The 16,784-nt window shown below is 47.3% G+C and overlaps 1 protein-coding gene across 3 annotated transcripts in view; it reads left to right on the top strand.

Moving 5' to 3' along the window:
* Positions 1-398: 398 nt before the first annotated feature.
* The window catches only part of pcnx1 (pecanex 1), a 32,735-nt gene continuing 16,349 nt past the window's right edge, over positions 399-16,784 (top strand). For 2 of the 3 annotated variants that reach the window (XM_029258301.1, XM_018727405.2), the window contains exons 1-8: positions 399-765; positions 4,782-4,996; positions 5,491-5,596; positions 6,729-6,765; positions 7,958-8,044; positions 8,321-9,991; positions 12,289-12,418; positions 15,058-15,251. In XM_029258301.1, coding sequence (XP_029114134.1) covers positions 613-765; positions 4,782-4,996; positions 5,491-5,596; positions 6,729-6,765; positions 7,958-8,044; positions 8,321-9,991; positions 12,289-12,418; positions 15,058-15,251 — 2,593 coding nt within the window. In that variant the 5' untranslated portion in view covers positions 399-612. Of the gene's footprint in view, positions 766-4,781; positions 4,997-5,490; positions 5,597-6,728; positions 6,766-6,983; positions 7,077-7,957; positions 8,045-8,320; positions 9,992-12,288; positions 12,419-15,057; positions 15,252-16,784 lie in introns of those variants that run through there. The other variant, XM_029258302.1, reaches the window with a different exon arrangement.

The raw sequence follows: 16,784 nt of genomic DNA, 5'->3' as shown, positions 1-16,784 counted from the left end.
TACACAGTACATTAAATAATACATATGTAGAGTGCCTGTAAACATACTGAAAAGCTTTTAAGAAACGAAGTTGCTTGTTTGGATCCTACTCCTCCTGCGATACCCTTGATGAGTTAACAAGTGAAACGTATCAATCTCAGAGGGGAGGGAACTGTATAAAAATAGAGAAGAACGTTTCTAGAAACAATTTTCGTAACGTGTTGGCGACACTAGAGGGCGCCATCGCAGCGTTCGCCACTTGACAAAAGGCTCTTTGACGCTCCGCCTACACCGTTTCGCCAACACAAGGTGGCGACACCGAGCAACGGCGCATCTTTTTGGCTTCGCCGCCCCTCTTTGCCGTGAAAAAAACAAGGCGCAGGGCGTGGCGGGATAGGTCGCTCTTCCGCGGAGGACCCGGAGCAGTCCTCCAGCGAAGTGCAAAGAGAAGAAGATGGCTGCAGCGGGGATTTTCAGGCCAGTGTCTGGAAACGGGGCGGCCGTCGTCATGTTCGGGGACGGTTAACTTAAGCGCGGCGTCGCCGCATTCCCGTTTCTCCGCTTGCTCAAAGATCCGAACCGGCGGGCGGGGTACTAGTACGGGGAAAAAAAAAAAAAAAAAAAAAAAAAATCATGGGCTCTCAGACGCTGCAAATCCTGAGGCAGGGCGTGTGGGCTTCCATCACGGGCGGCTGGTACTACGACCCGCACCAGAACACGTTCGTGAACGCGCTGCACCTCTACCTGTGGCTCTTCTTGCTCTGCTTCCCCTTCACGCTCTACATGGTGAGAGGCGCCCCGTACACTGACTGACTCGCACTCCTGTGTGTGTGTGTGTGTGTGTGTGTGTGTGTGTGTGTGTGTGTGTGTGTGTGTGTAGTACAGAGAACAAGTCTTCAAGTTCAAGTCAACCGTCTAGTCTAGAGAGCAGAGCAGGCGCCTCAGCTTTCGGACCAGCAGCACTTCATACTTATTCTTCTTGCCAGCCGTTCCCGCGCGAGCAGCTCTGTGTGTGTGTGTGTGTGTCACTGTGGCTCATCTTTGGCAACTCAACACTGTCTCTTATTTGTTCAGCTGACGCTCGTCATCATCGCCACCACAGCTTCTTCTTATCCTCATTAAAACACTTCTGCGCCTGCGTGTTTGTTTACTCGAATAATTGGGCAAGTACCTTCCTCTCTGGGCTCTAGTGGGATTCGAACCCGGCTCCTTCCGGTGCAGGGCTGCGGTTCGAAGCACTGTCGTGTCGCTGTGCTGCCAGGTTGCCCCCCACCCACCTACCTAAATGTGACTATTTGTGTTTTGCTCCGGGGTACAAACGAAGACGACTCCTGGGACTCGAACCCTAACCTCCCGTAGAGATGTGAAGAGCAGCACAAGGGGGCCGTGTGCACTTTCTAAGCTCGCTGGACACCCCGGTGGATTAAACCCCTGTGTTACACTTTACGATGACAGGGGAGCTTCAGGACTTAATCAAACTGAACCGAACACCTGCTTTGTGGGCCTTGACTAACAATATCAGTTCATCATGCAGGGGTTCGAAACAAGCTCGGCCATCATCGGGGGCTGGCGGGTGACGCATCGCTTAAGGGCATGCGCCCACGAGAGTGGGATTCAAACCAGCAACCTTCTGATTCCGTCCTGAAGGTTGCTGGTTTGAATCCCACTCTCGTTGCGGTACCCTTGGCTCACGTACTTTACCCTGAGCTGCCCCAGTAGAGTTTCTTGCTCTGAAAAAGGGTCGCATACTGTCGAGTTGTCTTGGATAAGAGAATCAGCTGATCAGCAAATAGACGTGTCATCCGTTCACTGACTCCATTGGAGCAGGTGGCTGAGCGCCGTCAAGCATCTCCTCAGTTATACGTGTTATAGATGTTTATTAGTGCCACTTTGACCTTTGTGCCCTGAGAAACGTGCCAGTGATGTGGGGGCAAACACAGTGTGGTGCCGCTGAGCACTGGTGGACAGGGGAATATCCGTCTTGCTGAGTTTGCGCTGTCTGGTGTGCGCGTGTGTGTGCGTGTGCATGCATGGATGCATACATGCACCCTATTCAGATGTTTTTCCCGAAAGGTACTGTACTGAAAGGTAACAGCGTTTACCTTCCAGAACGTGGTGAACATCCTGCTCTTGGTCTAAGGTGAACAGTGCTGGGTGAACTGCTTATTGCTGCTCGCACTTTCTTTCCGGAAGCTGCCGCCGAGCCTTTGGTCCCCTTGACCGCTTGTCTGTGGTCACTGGGGGATGTGGCTGGGCGGAAGGAATGATGCCCCGATGACTCCGTCGTCACAAAACATCTCCACACTTTTTTCATCCACGGAACATCAGAGAATTCCTAAAATGGCCTCGATCTGCATGTCAGCTGTTGTGCTTCAGCATTATCTCGTTGTTGTCAAGTTTAATCACGAATACCACTGATGTATCATCCGACTAGATAAAACAAAATCATTTACCTTTAATAGCCTCAGCACGCCAATTTCAAACCGCTCCTCTGTGTTTCCGTTGCAGAGTGAAAACTGCGACATCGGCCTTGCCTCCTCTTTTTGACCTTTGGATCAAATTAATGATGAGCTTTTCTAATTTCTGTTTTTCTGCAGTAAGGCAGAAAGCCTTCAATGAGGATGCAGGCAATAGCGGTCCTTTCCAAAGAAACGTCGCGCTCTTTTCTCCCCCTGACAAGCGGAGCGAGAAGAAACGCTTTCACGATCGCTTCCCATTAGGAGATGTCATTTATAACCCTGCTATGCGTACGGCGAGCGCAGCGTGCCAGAGCCGTGTTTGTGGACGCGGTGCTGTCACTCCCGCTTTCACGGGTACTGGCGAGGGATGTCTGGCATCGAGAGCATCATTAGAAAAAGTGACGGATACAATTAGCTGAAATCCCTGAGCAAGTGGGAGGTGGGATGTGGATCTGCATATTTTCTTGATATTTACACTGCCACTGTCTTCGTGCCTCCGTGGCCCACGCCCCGAGGCTGCCTGTTATCCTCGTGCCGCAGCTTTGGAAGCATCCGTCGAACTTCTCGCTTGTAACTTCCTCATTTTGTAACGTGGCGTTGCAGCTACAGGTGTCGTTTTGTGGCCACTCCTCTGAGACCGCTCAGCCACATGGCATCGTGTTGGTGGATATTGGAAACTGCATCGTAAAAGTTTACGTTTGAATTACAAGGTAAGCAGCGCAGGGTGGTGTACTTGTTAAGATAATAATAATAATAAACTTTGAAGAGGGTTTTCTTTGGGGGTGCATGGTGGCCCAGTGGGTTGCACTGGTCCCTCCCTCCTTGGCTGTAGGTTTGGATGTAGGTTTGAATCCAGGTCAGTCTGTGTGGAGTTTGCCTGCTCTGTGTTCATGTGGTTTGCCCTCAATGTTCCAAAGACATGTTTCAGGTTAAGTGTGTGTGTGTGTGAGAGCACGCACCTTCCTCTGCTGTTTAAATGCGTGAATGGTGTAAGGGTGTCCAGAATTGTAAGTCACCTTGGACAGAGATGCGAATCAACCACTGGTTGGTTCACACATCTTCTGTACGCTGCTCCACTGTGCCTCTGAACGAGAAACTTGTGTGTCTTTAAACAATTGAACCTTTATTGCATTTTTGCAGTGAGCGCAAGCTTGTTTTTCCACTGACCACATCTGTGGCGGTGCCAAGGATTGCAACATTCCTGCCTCATATTTGGAAGCAGCCACTCTGTTTGTGTGAATTTCGGCACGGATTCCGCAGGGCTCTATAATTACCGTGCTATTTCCATTTGAGTTGGGGTTTCCTTGTGCATTTTTGTCTCATGCATGCTAGTGTGATTTCAGCGTTGCTTTACTCTCTCCTACACGGTTCTCCTGGTTCAGGGTTTTACGTACAGCTTTGGTTTGCCTGCTTTCTCTGCGCACCCGTTCCATAGCTCACTCTCGAAATCCCGTGATTGAGCAGTGGTGATAATGTTCAGTATGGAATCCATTTTGGAGCAAGTCTGAGTTAACTGTGGCTGATTTGCTATTTTGAGCGAAAGGTGTTACACTCTGTGTTATGTGGTGCCTTTTCACCCATTAATAGTAGTAAAGAACAATGATGACTGATGAAAATGTTGGTATGCTTTTCTTTTTACAAGATCAACAACTGGATTGATGCCGAATCAAAAAAACTATTTCTTTTAGGTTTTTTTTTATTAAATGTGTTGTATTTTATAGTTCCAAAGGAAACTTGATATTTAAACACCTGAGGGCTTTGAAATGATATCAGAAGTTTGCCAGAGCTTGTAGTGTTTGAACACAACAATGTAAATGCAGGAGGTGTCAATGCCAGTGAGAGGATTTTTACTAGGATTCCTCTGTCTGCTGGGATTGCTGCAATGTTTGCTGTTTTTTTTTTTTTTTTTATTTCCCAGGATCTCATTTGAGTGCTGTTTAGTAAAGCTGTTATAACTCAGATACGTGGAATTTTACTGAAGTAAGCTAAAGTCACACCTCCGTTGGTGACACGTTAATTGTCAGTTCTCAATATCATAGTAAACGTGGTGCTTCGGTTTAATCAGAACATGGCCTGTTAAATATATGTCACGTCCGAAAATGACAGAAGCTTGGGCTGGAACGTTTTTTTAAAAAAAAAAAAAAAAAAAAAAAAATTATTGCTACCATACATTTTGTGGAATCATACTCTAAAAATGATGTAAACGTTCAAAACGATGAACTTTAACCCCTGAAGAGTTGCAGAGTCAAGGAATTGCTGCAGAATAAGGGGGTGGGGGATTCATTTTTGCAAGATGTGCACACCTTACTGCTTTCTGCCCCCAATCTGTTGATCTCCACACAGGCCCTTCCCCCCACCATGGTGATTGTAGGCATCTACTGTGGGGTTATTGCTCTCATGTTCCTCCTGCTGAAGACTGTGAATTACCGGCTGCACCACGCCCTGGATGAGGGAGAGGTGGTGGAACGCTGGGCAGCACAGACCGGGGGCAGCAGGGCCAACACCAGGGGAGCTAATGACGGCAGCGCTACCCGCCAGGAAGACAGCAATGGACCAGGGTAAGTGTTGACTGTGCGTGCATGCGTGCATGTGTGTGTTCTCTTTAAATTGCCTTGAACTGGGTGTTACAACCATCACCGTGAGTCACAGTCACATTCTTTTGAGAGTGTGAAGCAGGAGACTAAAAACAAGCGAACCCACCAAGTGGTAAGCACATGGGTAGCAGTAGAGTGGAGCCCACACATCTGTCGTCACATTCCTCTTAGTCTGGCTGTTTACTGCGCTGGACTGTTCCAGTTAGGAGCCTTTTTCCACTTCAGTTTTTACTCACTTTGCTTTATGAGCATTTCAGGTTTGACAGCCCAGGTTGCACCGTTTTTCTGCTCTGATTTCTGTGACGTTTGCATTAGCAATGGCAGAAATACATGAGCCGCAAGGATTTCCCTCCCAGTGCCTGCTGTATCCATTCATACTCTTGTCTTCAGGGTAGGGCTCGTTGCTGTGTTGCCATGGAAACAAACGGTCTCTGTGCTGCATGTTGTGCCTGTTTCAGGGACCCAGGAGGGGGGATGGAGATGGCTGACTTTGTCCGTGAGGAGACCCCGCCAGTGGACTGCAGCTCCCGGAATTCCTTTGCCGGTGTAGACTCCAGTCACCAGGTTGGCCATGGATAGGGCCATTGCCATGACAGCAGCTGGTTCTCCTGGATTTGTGCAAACAGCTGTTAATGGATGATGGCAAATCCTGTAGCTATTTTGTAACAAGGACCTTGACTGATTGTGTTTTTTTTTTTTTTTTTTATTTTTTATTTTATTTATTTAAATGTAGACCAGTTCCTGAGAAACACTAAGGCTATCTGTGTCACATATAGATTGACCCTGTTACAGTAACAGAATAAAGAAAAAAAATTGTATGAACTTTTATTTAGGAGGCTATACGTTATAAATGACTTTTCATCTCTGTTGAACCTGTTGCCTTACCTAATATACCAGTAAATACCCTGAAATGAAATGATTAAGTATAAAATGTACCACTTGCATCCATGTAAATAGGGCAGTTCTTTAAGAGCTGGCTCCTTGGTGTGACGGGACAAGGTGCCTCTGCATCTGTGAAATCTGGACCGTGTCTTTACACAACCATTTCTTCCCCATCTACCTCTAGTCCCTTGGCTGACTTCCTCTCTAAGAATTCAGGTCACTTTTGCCCTTTTCCAGTAGTGCCACTAGCTGTGTAGCGAGGTGGCCTGGTAGATAGCTCCTGAGAAAAGTGTATAATGTAGACGTGACACCCTCTGCGGAGATTCTGCCGCAGGTTATATAAGTCCTGTCTCTCAGGCAGGTTGTGAAGGCTGTTACATCCAAGCCCACAAACCTGATGAAATATTCACATCCCCCATCTATCAGGAGTGGGTGACTTGGCCCCTTCACACCCTACTGGGTGTCATCATGTCAGTAGCCTTTCTCTGTCCCTCCTATCTCCTGTTTCACTTTTTTTTTTTTTTTGAAGTGTTCCTAACTTCTAAGTCTCAAGGTAAATTTGTCCATTTGGGAAGAATCTTTAAATTCATTTTTCAGAGTGTGAAAGAATAAGGGGCTTTCTAAATGTACTTTGGTTCACCCTGACTCTTCATGCCATGCTGGAATAACAGTGCACATCTGGGCTACCCTGTGTCAGAAGACTGTGCTGGAAATTCCAGAGCTGACCCATTTAAAGGAGTGGTTTTAGTTTTTTCTTGCTATGCTTTCATGTCTCTTATGTTTGCTCCCCCCCCCCCTTCTCTCTCTGTGTCAGATTGCATCCACTCACGGCGGTTTGACCACAGCCAAAGGTGAGAGCCCGCATCTGCCTTTCTGTGTTCGTCCTTCTTCGTTACGCCTCTGCCTTCACTTTCCAATGCCCCTTCCACCCACACGTGCACTGTCCTCAGCCTGCACACACTCCCCTCGCTCCGGGTTCCGGACCATAAACTGCTCCCTCGTGATATTGACCATTGCGGTCTGCATTCACCTGCAGGCTGTGCCCTGACTCAGCATTCCCGTGACCTACAGGCTGACTCGATGTGGGCGAGCTTGAGAACAGAGCTGTGGACTTTGAAGAACCAGGAAATTTGCATAAAAGTGCATATAACACAAGTGCCATGTGGGTTTTTCCTCCTTTACAGTTAAAGAATATAGCTGTATTAGCACTGAAGTTCTGTAGAACTCTTGAGAAAGCAGTGCAGTGTTATTACTGAATTAGATCAATATTGTTTGTTGCTTAAAGTATGCTTTTTCCAAAGTAACTGAGAAGGTATAACCTATGTACACAGCTACTTTACTAGACCAATTCAGAGATAGACCTTAGACCATGGATGCAGCAGCAGTAGGGGAGAGGCTTGAACCAGCAACTTTCACATTATAAATTCATGTCTTTATCCACTGCACTACTTGCTTTCTGCTGAAAAAAATGTTGTTTCATGTTGTTTCATGTTGTTTCAAGGGAAGATATAACAAAGCACGGTAATGGAACGCAATTCATCAAAATGTTGATTACCTGCCAGTATTGTACAAGTAACTAATTCATAAGTGACAACAGTCATTTCTTTTTCTGATCTACTTGATGCGTATGTAGAAAGTCTGGCAAGAGGGGTGATGCAGATCTGGGTTTTAGTGTTTGTTTGCTGTGCACTTTGGAAAAGAGTGGTCCTCCTGTCTCACTTGTATTGTGCTGTTTATTTTCTTAAAGGGAGGTGACTAGCAATCGGTAAATTAGCGGGTCCAGTATTGAACAGGCTGCTCCACGTAGACAGTCATTAGCTTTTCGCTGTCTGTAAGAAGGGAGTCATGGCCTGCTTCAAAGAGCTGGCACATCTCAGACAGGGAGACGTTGACATGACTTAAAGAAATGTAAGTGGCAGTGCAGTAGTACCTGCTGCTCTCTTCCAAACATAAACACACCTGTATGCCCCCCCGCAGGCTGGGGTCCACAGAGAGCATGGTAGGAATGAATGAATGAATAAGTGATGAATTGTTTCTCCACAGGGGGAGATGTGGGGAAAACCTCAGATGACATTAGCTTGAGTCTTGCTCAGAGCTGCAGCCTGTGCAAGGAAGGTAGCCAGGACCAAGGTGAGAGGTCCACCAGCTATATTCTTATCCAAAACTTTTATCCCTTTAAATATAGACTTTCATGGAAACTCGCTCCTTCATACAGCTTTAATATGAAACTGAATCAGTTAAGCATATCAGCGGTCAGCTTTCCATCGGGGTAGCTCCTTTAGGGTGAGTGCCCTAACTGTGTTAGAGGAGCTTTCCCTGGCCCTTCAGGTGTGAACAGTGACCTTTTTGATTTGTAATTTATGAAGAATCAGAGGCTCCTTCATGTTTCCTTTCTCCTCTTTCTAGACTTGATGTCCGATCCAAAGATGTACTGCCTCGTCTCCAATGATTCTTTTGCCTCCATGCAGCCCTCCACTTCTCTTGGCCCCCCAGATCTGGCCAGAGACCCGGTGGAAACCGAGGGCATGACCCCTCTCACACAGTCACTGTCATCTGCCTGTGACGTAGATTCCAACTCCCTTGGCCCACTGCACTCTCAGTCGTTCCGGAAAGAGCCACGGCCTCGGGGCCTGCCTCGGACCTCCAGCTCAGCTGGTCCAGCATTTCCTGATCCCTCCTTACCTGATTTTAGCCTGTACCCCCCACCTCGCAGGGGTGGGCTGTATCCAGTCTGTGAGCTGGAGGCAGCCAGGCCTTCACGAGGTGGAGAGGGCGAGGGGAATGCAGAAGGGGGTGGAGGCAGTGAGGCCGTGGCTTCCACCTCAGGGACGGACTGCTGCAGGATCCAGGAGTCTTGCAAGCTGTCGAGCTCTGCCTCACGTGAAGCTGGGGTGGATGGTGGGGCGGGGCTATACCAGGGTGAAATGGGTGGGGGACATGTCTCGGGGAGCAAGTCACTGATGGGCGAGCGCAGTGCAGACAGCCTGCGTAGTCTCAGCACACGTAGCAGTGGTTCCACGGAAAGCTACTGTAGCGGTACGGACCGCGACACCAACAGCACAGTGAGCAGCTTCCACAGTGAGCAGACCAGCTCCACACATGTGGAGAGCCTCCTGTCACTCTCAGGCGATGAACGGGCTGTGCGTGAGCGTGGGGATGGTGGTGCTGACAGCAGGACTTCCAGTCACAGCTGCGGTCCCCGGGGGCCCAGTGGTCTCCCGTCTGGAGAGGCCAATAAGAACCCCCATGCCAATGAGCTGATGGCCAAGCAGCCATCTGATGGCACAACACCTGTGCCCCAGGAAATAGCTGAGCCCTGCACCTGCGTGGACGACCCTCTGTCCAGAGCAGCTGCTGAGGGTTCTGCACGCCTGGTGCTTCGTGATCAGGAGCAGGACAAGGAGGATGTTCGGCCCAAGTCGGCCAGCCTGATCCAGCGGGCCTCGTCCTCAGCGGGCCGGAGTGGGCGTCGGAGGACGGGCAAGAAGCGTGCCAGCAGTTTTGATGCCAGCCGCCACCGTGACTATGTGTCATTGCGGGGCGTGGCCAAGCCACGCAGTGCCGCCTTTGCTGGGGAGGAAGACTCAAGTGACCAGAGTGAACTGAGCTGCGCCTCCAGCTTGCATTCTGCACACCACTTCAGCACGGACAGCTCCTCCAGCACCACCTCCCACTCCTGCCACTCGCCCGAGGGCCGTTACGGCGTGCTCAAGGCCAAGCACGCTGCCGCTGTGGCTGCTGCCCTGTCCTCGGGGAAGGGTGCCACTGGGCCCGAGAGGCGCCGTTCCTCCCGCCGCACCCCCAGCACAGGCAGCGCTAAGACTCACGCGCGTGTTCTGAGCTTGGACAGCGGCACAGCCGCCTGCCTTAATGACCCCAACCGATTGGGTGCCCCTCCTGGCCCGCGTCCACTCACCACCTCCAAATCGGACCTGGAGGCTAAAGAGGGTGAGGTTCTTGACGCTGTGTGCCTGCTGGGCCGGGCCTCGCAGCTGGAGTCTGTCACACGCTCCAGAAACAGCCTCCCTAGCCACACCGCCTTTTCAGAATCCCAAGAAACCACCAGCTCTTCGCGTGGTAAGTGTGCAGACCCCTCGATCATACCTGCAAAGGCTAGTCAGATAGTCACATGTGCATGTGAGCGCTTTGTATTTCTATGTTTCCAGTGTGTGCTCTCTTTAAGGTGCACAGAAAGGGGCAAGTGCATCTGGACGGCATGGTGGCATAGCGAGTAGTGCTGCTATGAGGACATGGGTTTGAGCTGTGCTCAGTCTGTGGTGTCTGCATGTTTTTCCTGTGTGTGCGTGGGTTTCCTTCCACAGTCCAAAGACATGCTTTTCTGGTTCCCCTATAGTGTGTGAGTGACAGTGTGTTCCACTGATGTATGGATGAGTGACCCAGTGTAAGTAGTGTATCTAACAGTGTAAGTAACCTTGTTGAATAAGGTGTGTGGGCTCATAACACTACACAGAGCTCATTGGAAATTGCTTTGGAGAAAAGCATCTGCTGAATAAATAAATGTGAATCAGTGTCTTACATTTCAGAAAAAGTAGCAGATGACCATGACCTATAGTATTATGGATACTTTTTGTCCACTGCCAATGTCTTTCTGCTTGGGGGGGGCTAAAGCTTCTCCTAACTTTGATTTAGTGATGCTAAATGTCATATCCCACCAGCAAGAGGAAGCGGCAGCTTTCCTGGCAGCTCTATAGCTTTCTCATAGAGCCACTGTTTGTGTCCAGGGCATAAAGGTGATAGCACTAGCCCCCAGGAGTGCGTTCTGTTATGGTGGTCCCATATTGATGCCATTACGTAGCTCTGCGTGTGCACACTAACAGTAACTTGATGGTAATGCTGACTATTGGGTTTCTGCGACATTGAACAGTTTTTATTATATATGAGGACTCTCAAGCCCTGTGCAAAACTGAATAAAGCAGAGACACGGTGGCCTTTGAGAAGGGTTTACCTGCCTCAAAGATTAGGCACTGCTGAATCATGTTGTCTTAACAGATGATGTGTGGGTCAGCGCTGCCCACTTTTTGTCAGAACTTGAAAGAAGCAAACGAATCTACTTGCACCATATGGCTTGTAGAACCGATTTAAACAGCATGTCTGAAAACTGAACATTTAACTGCAGTAGAACAAATGGTAGCCTTGTTGCTGTCATCTCAGTGTGTACTGATGGTGTCACAGCCCATTTCATACACAACACCTGTTCCATCTAGAGAGTGAACAGCAGGTTCTCTGTGAAGATGATTCGGTTTGGACAATTGTTGGCCTTTTCGATATGACTGTCCATAGAGGTATACCTGCCTGGGTCTTATATGACAATTTTAACATCAGGAAGCTATAGATGAAGGGATGTTGTACACTTTAGCTTTCTTTTCATGCCTTTGTTGCCATGTGGGATTGAAGAGACAGTGATCTTTGTCGATGTTTACGTAATGGCCATTTGTGTCTTCATTGTTCCAAGAGCTGTTTATCTTTTTTCTTTTTTTTTGGACTTGCGGAGTAATTTAGTTCGCAGTGGCATCAATCAGGACCTGTAATTGGCAGTCCATGCTGAAGCTAGGCTGTCCATCAAAGTGTTAGGATCCACCTTGCGGAGCTGTCAGACTCTGCTGGCCGGGTTGCTTGCCCATCCATGCTGGACAGCCTAGTGAAGGGTTGCCAAGTGTTAGATGAGGAAAGTAGCTTCTGTTCTGTGTGTAGGTGTCTGTGAAAATGTTTGTTTCTCCTGGCTTTCCTGTAAGAAAGTGTTTTTTTTTTTTTTTTTTTTTTTTTTTTTTTTGTTTTTTTGTTTTTTTGTTACCATGTAAGGCAATTGAGAAGGGAGAACAAATGAATCAAAAACATGTTAAAAGCAGCTAGAATTCAACCCACAGCTTGGTGCTGACCTTGTGGTTCATTGTTGTGGTAAATCTTAAAGGAATCGGCATTTCAGACAAACGTTACTGGAGAGAATTAGATTAGCATATTCTTTTTATATACTTTACTATTTGCAGTAAAACTACAGCTGTGCTACATAGTTATTTTAGATTGATTGTCGTCAGTATGACTGACCTGGTGCACATCAAGTCTTTGCACTTTATGGTGATATTGGTATGATTGTTGAGCAAATACGGGTATTATTTCACATTATTATTGTGCTCAATATTGCATCTCTGCATTGCCACCTTTTCCCATAACCTCATTACTTCCTGCTCGGTGTCTGTAGAAATTAGGGGAATAGATTTGTGAATGTGTTGGTTAGCCCCTGGAAAGGCAGGAAAAAGCTTTCTTGTAGACTGGCAGTTGAATGTCTTTCTGCTGCCAGTAAGGCGGAGAAGCAGAATCACACTCCAGTATACCGGCACCCTTTTTCTCTGCTGCAGCCCTGGGGAGTGAAGAGGCCGTCACGTTCCGCCGTGAGCGAAGTACGTTCCGCCGTCAGGCCGTGCGGCGACGCCACAACGCAGGCAGTAACCCCACACCCCCCACGTCCCTCATTGGATCACCTCTCAGGTATGCCTTGTGTGGGACAGCAAGCTGGGGGATCGTATGTCTGCATCTGCTGTCTTCCCTGTGTCATCGTCATCGTCATCATCATCGCCATCCCTTCAGTGTGTCACCTAACTCTCCCTCTGGCCTTGTGGACTTCTGTGGGTTCATATGGTGCTGTTTGCGTGCCTCCATTATGAAAACATGCGAATCTCCAAATCTGTTCCTGTGGAACTTTGAGGTTTACTTTTCCCCACATTAAAATGCTCATTGTGGCCTGCATTGTCTTTTAGTACAAATGACATTTGGACCCGAATCAGCAGTTGCAAAGCTTTGAACTCAAGATGACTCTGGGGAACAGCCTATGATGACAGACAGATCAGTGGTATCATCTTTGTGGGGCGGCGGGGGGACTGTGGTCTCTTTAACGTTCATCTTTAGCTTTAATCTCTTTATCTCAACTTGCCGAAGGCACATTAAATGTGTCCTCCATTAAGTTAGCCCGTGTCCGTCTCTTCAATGTGAGGGTTGAGTGAATGGACTTTTTAAAGCCATTATTTAAATCTGCTTTCCTAGATTACCAGTGCATTTTATGGAGGGCGGAAGCAAACAGTACTCTGCACCACAGCAGTGAGCTTCTCAGTGGCTTGCGGTTCGTAATCAGAGCCAATTCCGTCCGCTTACAGCCATTAATTTATAGCGCTGCCGCCCTGGACTATCGATTCTGTATTAAGTTGTTTCAGAAAGGCAACAGATGGGATCACCTTACTGGCACACAGACAGCTCCTCGCTGTCCTCTTGTCATACTAAATTATCTGGGTAAATGTGCAAACAAGCTTGTTCCAGCTCCTTGTTGCCCCACTTTATTGGATCCATTTGTTGTGTGATTTTTCCCACCTTTGAGTTTATGGCTGTTATATCTTTGGCACAAAACTTACCTGGGATTTTTTTTTTTTTTTTTAAATGGAGAACATAAATCCTAAGTCAGGCGCTCAGGAGACCCTGGGATTTGGTCTTTGTTAGGCGTCCATTTACTTCACACTCCGTGAAAGGTGTTTTCATACTTGACACCCTCAATCAGGTAGCTCCCCATGGGCTCACTGAATCTCTGTCTGACACTCTAAATTCGAATGGATCTGGTTCAGAGCTAGCAAATTCTGTTGCTGTGTCATCGTGATGATGGCGATGACACACCAGTTACCAGCTGGTGAGTTCCCGGATCTCGGCCAAGAGAGTCGTTCTGTGGGAGGGATTGAGGTTAAATGTTCTGGCAGTTCTGTGTGAGACGCTGTGTAAAGAGACTGTGTTGGAACAGGAGCAGATACCCAGCAGGGTCAATAAAGCCAAGCTCTCCCTTAGGGCTGCAACCCCACGGGACAAAGAATATGCTACAGCAACCGGCAGGACACCAGGTGAAGTGAATTGCTGCCTAAACGTTTGCTTCGGTAAAGCTAGTAAGAACTGAAGTTGAGCGAACACAGGCAGACCCTGCAGCAGGGGTGCTGTCGGCAGATCTTGAGCGTGAAGGCATTATACTGTATATCTGTTGGGTGCACCATGTCAATCCTGCACCTCTGCTCTCCGGGGTGCACAAGCACTGTGAGGTGTCCGGGTGAATGTCACACAGGCATCTGTCCTCTCGCACTTGTTTGCCATCACATCCTGTACCACTGGAGAGTCCTTCGTCGTACCCTGTTTTCCACCAGTAATATAGACAGCCTGACCTCGGGCAACTAGTCCCACCCCACCGTTACCTTGGAGATGACCCTCGCTGGCGCTTTGCAAGATGTTATGCAGCGCAAACAAATGGCACAAATATGCCACCTCAGTTCAGTTCCTGCCTCAACATTTTCATGTGTTGTTTTTTTTTTTTTTTTTTTTGCATCACTGGAAACTTAAATGTAATGCAGATGTTGGGCATACGTATTTTTCTAAGAATAGGTGCTCATGGCCTTCTTATTAAAACTGCATGCAGAAAAAATTAAATTCCCATTATTTTCCCAAAGCCAAGAAACAGAGCCAAAAAAATGCTGAAAAAGAAAGACTACCTTATATTAGTAAGCATCTAAAATGGAGTGTGTCTGCTTTCCAGGCCCTTAGCAAGTCCAGCCCTTCACTTTGCTGAGTTCAGTGTTTGGCTGCCCTGTAAATTGAAATTACAAGGAGTTGTTTTTGAGATGTCTGGGCTTCCATTGTTGTTTTTTTATTTTTTTTATTTTTATACTGTGTACTATAATTTATTCTAGTGATCAGTTGATGCTTTTGTGCCTTTGAGATGTCAGTTGATAAGTAGCTTTCCATGAGAATTTCCACTGTTTTACTTGACTTACTGTAATATTTGTTTACTGCTTTCAGCCTTAGAGCTTACCAGTGGTATTTCCTGCAGTCTTTATCTCTCACCTGCTTTATTGACTTATCTCCTTTCTTCTTTCCTCTTGTTTTTCCTCCCTTTCACGGTGCTTAAAAAAATCCTGCTTTTGTCACCTGTTCTTTCTTACTCTCTCACAAACATTTCTGATCTACCTCTGTTCATTGTTCTGCTAACCATACATTCTCCCTGCTGCTCACACCCACACAAAATCCACTGTTGCTGTGTCAAACCCTCTGTAACCATGTGTGGCTTTCCCCCCTCTCCCACATGACCCCGCCCCTCTCTCTGTCAGTCTTCAGGAAGCTCTGAGCCAGGTATCCCAGCCTTCTACTACCCAGGTGAAAGGGCAGCCGTCCCGTACCCCATCCCAGGTGACCGTGCTGAGCGCGAGCGCCTCCCTGCTGGCCAGGAACGGAAGTGTGCACCTGGAGGGCTCTCAGGACAAGGCCTCAACTGCAGGCACCACTAGCCTGCAGGATGACTTTGGTATGAGAGCTGGGTGCAGGAGGCTGTAGAAAAGGATGGGAGACAGCAGTGGTTACAAAGACAGATTTAGGTGAAAAGAAAGAGCTGAATGTTTGACGCAGACTTGTCCTCCGTGTGGTGGTGGGTATTACCATGAACTATGTCCAGTCTGGTGTGCATTCTGAGATGGTATGTCACAGTTGGAATTCATAATTAATAAGATGCGTTCAAGTTCACAATTCCCTAGATGAGATGAAACGGTACCAAATATGTAGAACATCCTGCATGACTAGTGACACATTCAGTGCGAACTCCTGATGATCAAATGTGCTGATTTAGTAGAGGGCAGCTAAAAAAAAGTAGTAGTGCAGAATGTAAAGCTGAAATAACATCTGCTCAAATTTCTGTTTGACACAGTTTTTCGTGTTTTTTTTTTTTCTTTTTTTTTTTTTTTTTAGCTGTTTGTTTTTTACTTGTACATTTCAGGCTCCATACTTTTAAAACGGCACATGCTTCAGCAGCACTACAGTGTGACTCCTTCGGGGACATGAATCGGCATAATAACTGGAATACGATGTCTTGTAATGGAAGTAATGAGCTCGTGTGCATGCTAGTCAAACTGTGGTGTTGCGTGACAAGTATGCATACAGTGATTACCGGAGGCCTTTCGAGTGGGTCTCCACCTGTTGGCTAGGGTGTATTCGCACCTTTCCATGCAAGGCTGTTTCTGACACAGGTACCTGGCTTACCTTACCGATTTATGCATCTGTACCTTTGCTTTAATGTCATGTGTTTTCATCTTGATGTTGATGTCAGACGTCAGAACTGATACATTGTGCTAACTGATCTTTCACAAATACTTTCTGTGCTCGTGAAGATTTAGTACAGCGTTCTGCGGTTTGGCAGTGTAAAATTCTGTTATTTTATCTATTTTACGCTACCTGTGTAGGCAAGGTTTGGTGGCTGCATTTGCCCTTGTCAGAGCAGTATAAAATGATGTTTGACAATAAAGAATGTGAATTCAGCAGGAAAGGACAGTGGTGTGTTATCTGTCAAGTTGGGGTTGTCATCTCGTCGTTTACTTGATGGGTTTGCCAAATAAATGCAGTAGCTCTGTAAAACTGAGTTGCCAGTAAAATGGAATGGTGTCACGCAGTAGACGGGCAGATGGAATGAAACAGTTTGACCTTGATACGCTGTGCTCTGTACTGCGACATGCATAGCTGGAGCAATGGTGAGGTCTGATTCAGAGTTTGTATTTACACCCCAGGTTGTCTCCAGACATGTACCACTGCATGTATGGCTGCCATCCTTTGAAAATATTATAAGAATGTATATCTGCTAAGGCATCTTGAGATACGCATATATGTATATACATATATACACACACACACACACACACACACACACACACACACACACACACACACACACACAGTCGGCTAACATGGCACAGTAAATAAACAGCCAGAACAGTTGTTGATGATCAGTGTCAAGAAGTGTCTATAATAATGTGTTACTGCTTTAGCTGCTCGTTTGTTTACGTTTTTTTGA

Source organism: Scleropages formosus, chromosome 15 (genome assembly GCF_900964775.1).
Source record: "Scleropages formosus chromosome 15, fSclFor1.1, whole genome shotgun sequence".
Taxonomy (NCBI): Eukaryota; Metazoa; Chordata; class Actinopteri; order Osteoglossiformes; family Osteoglossidae; genus Scleropages; species Scleropages formosus.
The sequence above is the reverse complement of the archived record's forward strand: the minus strand, read 5'-3'. Positions and strand labels throughout refer to the sequence as shown.